General features: G+C 46.2%; 1 protein-coding gene across 1 annotated transcript; it reads left to right on the top strand.

Annotated features, from left to right (window-relative positions):
* Positions 1–5,242: 5,242 nt before the first annotated feature.
* LOC104542949 (sulfate transporter-like) lies at positions 5,243–9,596 on the top strand (the record flags this gene model as incomplete). Its single annotated transcript, XM_010187428.1, has 3 exons — positions 5,243–5,284; positions 6,762–7,173; positions 7,998–9,596. Coding segments are annotated over 3 exons (2,053 nt in total), but the record flags the coding sequence as incomplete, so codon positions are not given.
* Positions 9,597–10,055: the final 459 nt, after the last annotated feature.

Raw genomic sequence — 10,055 nt, forward strand, 5'->3', positions numbered from 1 at the left:
GGGACGAGGGGCTCCGGTTTAGACGGCGCCGTTTGACAGGAAGTGGCGCGGAGGACTGGGGGGGGCGGTTTCCGGCTCCATAAACTCTCTTTAAAATGCCTTACTTTATTTATTTCAATTAATTTGAGTGTGTTTTAATTTTTTTTAATTTAACGGGTTTTGTTATGAATTGGGGTATTTTGACCTTCGTTTTGTGTTGCTCCGCCGCCGCCCCCCTCACCGCGTGGCCCCTCTCCCGCGCTTTCTAAACACATTTAAATTTATTTTTTTGAACTTTTTAAAGTAATAAAAATTTAGGTTAAAGTAATTTAAAGTAAGATGTTAATTAAATAAGGAATTCGTTAACTTTAATTTTAGAACGGAATGGAGAAAAATTGGGTTAAAAAAGCGGAAGAAAGCAAAGGGAAAATGGCGGGGGAATGAGGGACTGAAGAGAAAAGGGGGAATGAAGGGTAATTAAGATAAAAATTAACTGTTTTAAAGTAAAATTTCAGTTTAAGTCTTCATTAGGTCTGTCTAAATTAAAAATTTAACTCTCTTTTATCTCTTTCTGGGTTTTTTTTCAGGTGTATTCCTCAGGAAGGAGCGGGGACGGAGCCGGGCTGTGCTTCTAAATGTTTCATTTCTGCTTTTATATCTGTCAACATGTTTAATTATCTTTCCTTTAACTTTATAGAGGTTTAATTTGTGCTTTTATCACCTTATGAATGTTTAATTTACACATTTATGCATTTAATTTGCACGTGGGGCTGATTATTTTTACTTTATAATGAGGAGGTTGCCTTGGGTTTTACCACTTAATCAGTTACGTTATTTTTTTTTTAATAAAATAAATTATTTAAAGACTTTAATTACTGGTTTATTAATGGCTTTGTGTGCCTGGTCAGTGAAAAAGTGATTTAATAAAAAAAGGGAATATAGAAGGGTTAAAAGGGAGGAAAAAGGGGTGAAATATATAAAAATTAATGAAAATGTGATTAAAAGGAGGGGGAAATATGGAATAAAGGGAAAGATAAGGGAAAGGGGATTGAAAATGGAATTAATATGAAGTGAATTTTTAAAAAGAAATAAAGGGAAAATGACTATAAAAAGGAGGGAAGAGGGCTTAAAAATGGGAATGAAGGGGGAAGTTGGAGAAAGGGAAAAAGGAGTTTTAAAAGGGGAAATGAAGGGAAAATTTAAAAGCAGAGAATGAAGGGGAAAAGAGTCTTCAAAGTAGGAATAAAGGGAAAATGGATTAAAAGTGGGGGAATGATGAGAAAAATGGGGAAGTAAATGGAAAGGGTTTGAAAAAGGGAAATGGAGGGAAATTGTTTGAAAATGGGTTTGAAATGGGGAAATGAAGGGAAAACTGGTTACAGAAGCTGAGAACAAAGAAAAAAAACAGGAGCACGAAGGGAAAATCGGTTAAAAAGGAGGGAATGAAAGAAAAAATAGGTTTTGAAATAGGGAAAGGGGGCTTTAAAAATGAGGGCATAACAGGAAAAATAAAAGGCATGAAGGGGAAAATGTGGGAATGAAAATGGATTTAAAAGGTGGGAATAAAGGGAGAATTGGTTTTAAAGTGAGGAATTAAGGTAAAAAGGGCTTTTAAGGGGGCAATGAAGGAAATTGTTTAAAAGTTACTTTAAAATGGAATAAAGGGAAAACTAAGTTTGGGGGAAATGAAGGGAAAATGGGGGACTAAAGGGGAAAAGGGTTTAAAAAGCAGAATAAAGGAAAAATTTAGTAAGATTTTAAATGGGGGAAATAAAAATGGGTTTTAAAATGGGGGAATGAAGGGAAAAAGTGGTATAAAAAGGGAAATAAAATATTATTTAAAAGGGAGGGGAATAAAGGGAAAATGGGTTTGAAAATGAGTTTTAGTGGGGGAAATAAAGGGAAAATTGGTTAAAAAATGTGGAGAATGTGGTTGTTTAGCCTGGAGAAGAGGATGCTGGAGGGGGACACACACCTTACCACTCTACAGCTACCTGAAGGGAGGGTGTAGTCAGGTGGGGGTCGGGCTCTTCTCCCAGGCAACTGGTGACAAGACAAGAGGGCACAGCCTGAAGCTGCGCCAGGGGAGGTTTAGGCTGGATATCAGAAAGCACTTTTTCACGGAGAGGGTGATCAGGCATTGGGATGGACTGCCCAGGGAGCTGGTGGAGTCACCATCCCTGGAGGTGTTTAAGGAAAGGCTGGATGTGGCACTTAGTGCCAGGGTCTAGCTGATGGGCCTTTAGTGCCAGGGTCTAGCTGATGTGGTGGTGTTAGGTCATAGGCTGGACTGGATGATCTCAGAGGTCTTTTCCAGCCTCAATAATACTGTGATTCTGTGAATAATTGCTTTCCAAGAAACCATCAGAGGTTCTGTTCAGCCTTGTCCTTGGGCACTTGTGTTGCACTTTGCCATCATTTGTCAGCAATGGGACCAATTCTGGGCCTGTCTCCTTTCCCTTGCTTTTCCCTTTAAAAAAAAGATGATGTTTTGCAGATGTCTACATATTGAAAATTTGTTTCCAAGTGGAACTGAACCAGCAGCCATCCAAAAAGACTGTCAAGTCCCAAATAAGAAGGGAAGGATGAACATCTGTCCTAGATACCTGGCACCATTACCTGGCTCACTTGTGTTTTTCTTTATAAAGTTGCACATGATCTGAGTAACTGCAGAGCAGGGGAGTGCTGCCGTGTGCTAATTCAGGCTGGCCCATTTGTGGAGCCGAGACCTGTGGGATGCTACCTGAGAGGCTTCCAGAAGCCAAAGTCATAAGTGTATTTGCAAGCCTTAAATAAAAAATTCTCGTGCAGTGCAGTTAGCTCTGTTCCAAACAAAATTGGAGATGCCAGCTTGTCCTGTTACAGAAAAATGATGCATGGACACAGCAGCAGAGACTTGAATTTGCCACACTTAGGCATTGCAGAGTGACTGGGTAACAGCCTAGACAATTGCCTGGCTTTTTTCTACTTCAGGATAGAAAACCAAAATAGCCCACCACTGTGTTTTCCTTGTACCTTGGGTTTCCAGTACTTTGATTCTCCGTGGCTGCAATGGCTGTTGCATCGATGGATGTTACATTGCTCACGTACTGTGCCACAAATGAAAAATTTGGATTTTGTGCTTTCTGCTTGTCTTAAAAGCAGAGGGTGCTGTGTTACTGGCAGATGAGGTCCTGTCTGCCCTTGCACTGTTCAAGCTAATTCCATCTGTCCAACCTGGCCTTGTCCAGAGCGGCGTTACGCAGTTCAGTGAGTTTATAGTGGCAATAAAGAACAACTCTTGAAGATGTATTTGAAAACAAACAGTTTTGGCCGTTGGCCGTAGCGACCTTGCATTTGGATGGCAGCGCAGCCTTGGCCAGCTCAAGGTCACATGAAGTTCTATTGTGGGTTTGTTTTTAAGCTGCCTGCTGTACATTTTCTAGAGCAAATGTGAAGCAGCCTCTGCCCTTGCCTCAGCTCACACAGGAGAAGTGATCTGAGATGTAGAGAATGTTCAGTGTTGTCAGGGTAAGTTCTTGTATCCTCTGGTGGGATGGAGAATGTAAAATGGTCTCTCCTCAGGGCCCACAGCCTGCGTTTCCAGTCCAGAGAGGACTGCAGAACCTGCCCCAGTGCAAAGGTTTGCTGTTTCAAAGAGGTCAATGCAGGGAAATGAACCCACAGGGAAGCCAGCTGGGACAAGGAGCTCAAGAATATCCTTGCAGGGAATGTATGGAGCGTTTTAAAGTCAAGTATACAAAAGCAACCGTGCATTTGCACACAGGGGGAAAAAATGGTAAGTAAATCTTCAAACTTAATTGAAAGGATAGTCACATTTGCAAAGGATGGCAGGGGAGGCATGGAGGAAGAAGGAATGGAAAACCAAATTGCTTACCAAAACCTATGCCTGTGAGGGACAAAGGAGCATGACTTTATCAGGACTCACCAAGCTATGTCAGATGGTAAAGGAAATCATAGCAAACAAGAGAGTCCCAGGATATGTCAGTGAAGATGGAGATTGGAAGGAAAAGCAGCAGCAGGCAGTGAAGGCAGGGCAGAGGTTAAAGGGACCTAGATACTGTCACAAACAGAAAAAGCCTTGTCCATTTTCATGGTGAACAGATCAGAGACCCAGAACTGGAAATGAATGCCTACTAAATAAGATAAAAACCCAAAGATGGATTGTGCTCAGATGTGTTTTATCCTAGCCAACAAGCTCACTTAAAGACCAGTCTGGCCAGCTCTTCAGTGATTGTATTTCAGGATGAAGGAATCACAGAAAATGGAAATGTGGCTCATGTTCTAAGGAAGAAGATGGAAAAGGAGAATGAGTGAGTAGAAACAACATCAGACAGGCCAAGACAGAATGAGCTATAACTAGGAAGGATTATAAAGCCTATGAAGGGATCGTCTTTTAAGGACAACAGGAATAACAAGGCTAAGGAAAGATACAGTCGGTGACTGAAAGAAGGGGAAGGGGAGCTATCAACAGATGTACCTGAAAATACATGAGCTGAGGAGGAGTGGTGGAGTAAAAAGACTTCATATAAATAGATAAATACATTGAGCAGCTGTCTTCCCTACCATGTGGTCTCATTTTTTCCTGCTGCCAGAGAGCACTGATGTTTCTTATTTATTTACTTCCAATTACTGAGATACAGACTTCCACTGATGAGATAAATCTAACTCAGGATGCTGATATTCCCCTACTCTTCCCTCAGGGTTTCTCCCCAGTGTCTAAATAAAAGCCTTGTGAAAATGCCATCTCTCCATACCCCACGCCATCTCTCCAAACACTGCGGTCTCCCAGCCTCCTCCCCAGGCCCAGAGCAGAGCCACCGCCAGGAGCAGAGGCAGGGGCCAGGCTGCCAGGTGCTTGTCCTGCTCCAGGGGGCAATGGCACATCCAGCAAAACCTCAGAGATGGGTTGATGGAAAAGAGGGGGAAAAGAAAGAGTGGAATGTGCTGAGAGGTCTGATGTAGGTTGTTGGCATGGATCACAAGGGCAGAAGAGCTACAGCTGGTATTTATGGGGCTGCTGTTCCAATTCAGGATGATGAGACATTACTTTTTTTCCTGGCCACTAATGCAATTGCTCACCTTTACCTACAAAAGAAAAGCAACCCTGCACTTTACCTGGTTGTGCTTACTTTTGCAAAGCAAAATCTCCTGTTGTCTGTGCTATGGTCTCTAAAAGGCACGTGCAAAATGTGGATTGTGCGGATCTGACACATACTGAGTTTTCCCTAGAAATACCCTGTGTCATCTGCTGTCTGTGCAGATGGAAACCGGAGCAGAGAAGCCCAGCAGCACTTGAGCAAAGATGCTCTTGGTTTGGGGAGGTGCAGAGCAATGGCACACGCAGGAAGATTTCTTTGCATTGTTCCCCTTGTTTAGCAAACACATCTCCAGATACCAGCAACACCATTACTTGGCAGCAGCACTTCTCTAAACACCTTCAATCATTCTTAATGGCCAGAACAAGTTTTCATCACAAATATTCTCCCAGAATGATGTTTGTTTTCAAAATACAGCTCTGTTTGGCCAGCTGCACTGTCTTCTTTGGCTGGAGTGAGATAAAAGGGCTGAGCAGCTCAGATCACTTCTCAAGGGAAGCAGCACATGGTGCAGAAGGAAGGCAAAGGAAGGTTTGCAGGTGTTAGCCTCATGCTTTCTCTGTACAGCGTGTGCTACGAGGTGAGAAGCCACATCTGTCTGCTGGGGAGAAGCTCTGGGTAGTGAGAAAACACCCAGCGCCACTCCCTGCAGCCAGAGGTAAGAGATTTGGGTTGGGCATAGGGCAGGGGAATGGGATTTCTCATCATCCCAGTTCAATTTCTGAACCGCAGCCACTCTAGGTCTCCTCTCGGGAGATTTTTTTCTCTGTGTGTTTTGTTCAATTTTGACAACAAAGCTATGTTTTGTTGCAGCTGCATTTTGCATGAAAAATTTGGGGTAGCTCTGTAAAGTGTATACGTTAGCTGACAAGACTGAAAAAGTAGGATGCTTTCATCCTGCAGATAGGAGCTCCTGTGCTGGGCCTGTTTGATGCAAGCCAGCAATGTAATTTAAAATACTGAAATGCTAAAGGAAAAATTATTTGCAAATTACCCCCCTTACCCACATGTTACAACCCTAAAGCAGCACTTGGATTATCTCAACATTTTCAAAATAACTTTTGCTTAAGTGGAAGTGTCCTCAAGAAATGCAGGCTTCCTGAAGAAGTTTCAATTTCGGTGAAATATTATTATCTGATCTTACCCTATTCTGCTGCTCTGATTCAAAACAGGAGGTACGTTAGGAAGGAGCGCAGAGGTCTCTGTAGCCCTGTCCCTTAGGTGGACATCTGTGCCAGCGTGAATGCAATTTAAATCATGGTCTCAGTGTTGTGAGTAATCAGGTCCATAGGTGAAAACAAACAAATCAACCAGCGCCATGGGAAGGTGTTTTTCTGTTTGAGATTTCCGAGGTTATTTTCCTTTCTTTCTCTATCCATGCAATCTGCATGAGCCCTGGAGCTAAGCAAAGCACACGATGTACATGACTGCAACACCTCACAGCTGCCTGCTCTCCCGCTTTAGCTCTCCTGGTGCAATGGAGGACACGTCAAGCCAGAAGTCAGGACAGAGCAAAGGCGTACAGAGCTCCCAAACAGCAGAGGAGAGTCCTGCCAACTTTATGCATGTCAAATTGGAGGAATATGAGCCCACAGACTTCAGTGCCAAGGATTTCATCCTAAAGAAAGCCAGAGAGGTCTGTACATGCAGTCATCAAACCATCATCACGTTCTTCTGTCAACTGTTCCCAGTGCTGGACTGGCTGCCCCATTACAACATCAAGACACAGTTACTTGGGGATGTCATATCTGGGCTGCTGGTGGGGATAGTTGCCATCCCTCAGTCCATCTCCTACTCCCTCTTAGCCAACCAGGATCCCATCTATGGAATCTACACCAACTTCTTCTGCAATATCATCTATGTCGCTATGGCCACTTCGCGCCATAACTGCGTGGGCTCCTTCGGCGTGCTGTGCCTGATGATCGGGCAGTCTGTGAACCGGCACCTCCAGCTTGCAGGGTACAGCGATGACAACACAGGCTCTTTGCTAGTAGGCAACTCCACGTCCTCCAGTAACGGGACAGGTGTCTGTGACAGGAGTTGCTACGCCATCACTGTGGCCCTTTCCTTAAGCTTTCTGGTCGGTCTTTACCAGGTACAAATGTTCACTGCTGTGCTTTTTCAGCTCTGTCATTTCTCTGCCAGGAACTTCTCTATGCTCTAGTCTTGGTTCAGACTTACAAGTCATGAGAAAACTTTCCTGATGTGACTAGACCCGACACCCCTGAATCAAATGTAGTGATTTAGAAAACCCCAAACACAGCTGAATGGGGGGTTTTCTTTCTCCCCATGTAATAGGCCTGGTCCTTGGATGTGTCTGAAACATCCTTAGGATCAGACACAGCAAGGGAAGAGAAGGAACTGTGAACAACCTTCCCACCACGCTGGTCCTGGAGCTGGGCTGGCTCTTGGTACAAGTTAGAGCAGATTTGGGGCTGGCAAGCACAGCCCCCAAGGACCCTGGCATCAGCAGGGGCTCCTTCAAAGGCCATGCTCCCTGACAATGTCCCCACTGCCTGGGCCTAGCTGTCTCTGAACAACTTCAGGCTCTTTCACCAAAACAGCTAACGTTCAGTACATCCCACTGGTTTTATGGCACTGAATGTTACCCAAGCTGCTTTGATGCAGATGCACTTTCAGTGTTAACTATGTGCCCTTATTGCTTATATGGAGATAGTGGCAAGGATACAGTGAGATGAGGGATGTAGGGAGATGAGGGAGACAAGTGATACAGGTAGGTCTTTTTAGTTTTTCATCCCTCAGATTAACTACTGAAGACAAGGTCCTCTGCCTCACACTGAATGCTCAGCAGACAAAATAGCCATAGCTGCTAAAGTGGAAGCAAACTGACACAAATTGCCAGCCACTCCTTCCAGCTCTTCTCATTGATGCTAAAGATATGGCTGGCTTGCTTTTCAGATCCTGCTGGGGGTTTTACAGCTGGGCTTTGTGGCTGTCTACCTGTCAGAACCTCTCCTCAGTGGCTTTGTGACTGGCTCCAGCCTCACCATTATCACCTCCCAGATGAAGTATCTCCTGGGACTGAAAATCCCTCGTCACGAAGGGGTGGGGTCCTTCATCCTGACATGGATTGACCTTTTCAGATACATCCAGAACACCAACATCTGTGACCTGGTCACCAGCCTGGTTGCTTTGGCCGTCATAGTGCCTGTCAAAGAGATCAATGATCGGTATAAGGAGAAGATGAAGGCCCCCTTCCCCATAGAGCTGCTGGTGGTCATTGTAGCCACAGTAGTATCTTACTACTTCAACTTTGAAAAGCGATACAAGTCTGCTGTTTGTGGGGATATCCCCACTGGTTTCAGGAAACCCACTCTACCAGATATAAACCTGTTTTCCAGCCTGGCAGTTGATGCTCTGCCCATTGCTGTTATTGGCTTTGCCATGACTGTCTCCCTGGCAGAAATCTTTGGTAAGAAGCATGGCTATGCTGTTCGTGCCAACCAAGAGATGATTGCCATTGGCACGTGCAACCTGATCCCATCTTTCTTCTACTGCTTTGCCAGCTCTGCGGCCCTGACCAAGACTCTGCTGAAGGAGTCCACGGGAACCCAGACCCAGGTCTCCGGCCTGGTCACCTCCCTGGTGCTGCTGCTGGTGCTGCTGTGGATCGCCCCTCTCTTCTACTCGCTGCAGACATCCATCCTGGGGGTGGTCACCATTGTCAACCTGCGGGGGGGCCTGAGGAAGTTCTGTGACACCCGCCGCATGTGGCAGCTCAGCAAGCTGGACACAGTGGTATGGTGGACAACTATGCTGTCCTCCACACTGGTCACCACAGAGATTGGGCTCCTCGTGGGCGTCTGCTTCGCTCTGCTCTGCATCATCTTCCGCACGCAGAGGCCCAGGGCCACACTCCTGGGCAAGGTCAGTAACACGGAAATCTATGAGGACCAGTCCACTTACAAGCAGCTCAGCAGTATTGCCAACATCAAAATCTTCCGCTTTGAGTCATCCCTCTACTATGCCAACAAGGACTATTTCAAGACTGTTCTCTACCAGAAAACTGGGGTAAATCCTGTCCTGCTGGCTGCAAAGCACCAAAGGGTGGAGGCCCAGGCAAATGCAAACACGGGCAACACCAAAAGCTTTTTTGGCAGCAGGTTTGACTGCCTGAAACCTGCCAAGAGAAGGGCTGAGAAGCCTCCAGCAGATGCCTGTCCTCCGTCCATAGATATGCACACCTTAATTGTTGACTGTGGGGTAATGCAGTTCATAGATACTGTGGGTCTCTCTGCACTAAAGGAGGCACACCACGACTACAAGGAGATTGGTGTCCAGGTGCTCCTCGCCAACTGCAACCCTTCCATCCGCCACCGGCTCCAGGAGGGAGGCTGGGCTGGCAAGACGGACAGCGATGGTCTGCTGGCTTTCCACAGCATCCACGAAGCAGTGCAGTTCGCTGAACAGTGGTACCATGTGCAGCAGGAGGAGAGCAAGGAGAAAAAGGATGCTCTTCTGCACCCTGAGGACCTGAACTTCCAGGTGTCTTTGTAGACCTGTGTGTGAGGCATGATTTCTAGAAAGGGTGGGCTTGGTGCGTACTTGAGAGCAGTTTTAATCTTTGTGCCATCAGGGCATGCAAAAAATTACTTTGATGAACTGTCAGCAGCAGGCATGGGGAAAAAGGCTTGGGGAAGGTGTGTATTTCAGGAGAGACAGCCAACAGGTAAATAATCCGAGAGGCATTTCAAGGTCCGTCATGTCGGCTGAGAGCCTGGACGGCTTTTAACCCTCCTCCTTTCTGGCATGGGCAAGAGGTGCCGTGGCGGGACACGGGTGCCAGGGTCCCTCAGCACCTGCCCTGGAAGCGCCCTGCTCCAGTCTCTCTCCCCGCCCCTCTCCTCACGGAGGAGCCCGTGGCCTCCCCGCTCCCCCCGTGGGCGCTTGGGGGCACGGGTGAGCCGCGCTACGGCTCGGCCGGCCCTTCCCGGCCCTTCCCGGCCCCGCGCCGTG

Source organism: Mesitornis unicolor, unplaced genomic scaffold (genome assembly GCF_000695765.1).
Source record: "Mesitornis unicolor isolate BGI_N332 unplaced genomic scaffold, ASM69576v1 scaffold42500, whole genome shotgun sequence".
NCBI classification, from domain to species: domain Eukaryota; kingdom Metazoa; phylum Chordata; class Aves; order Mesitornithiformes; family Mesitornithidae; genus Mesitornis; species Mesitornis unicolor.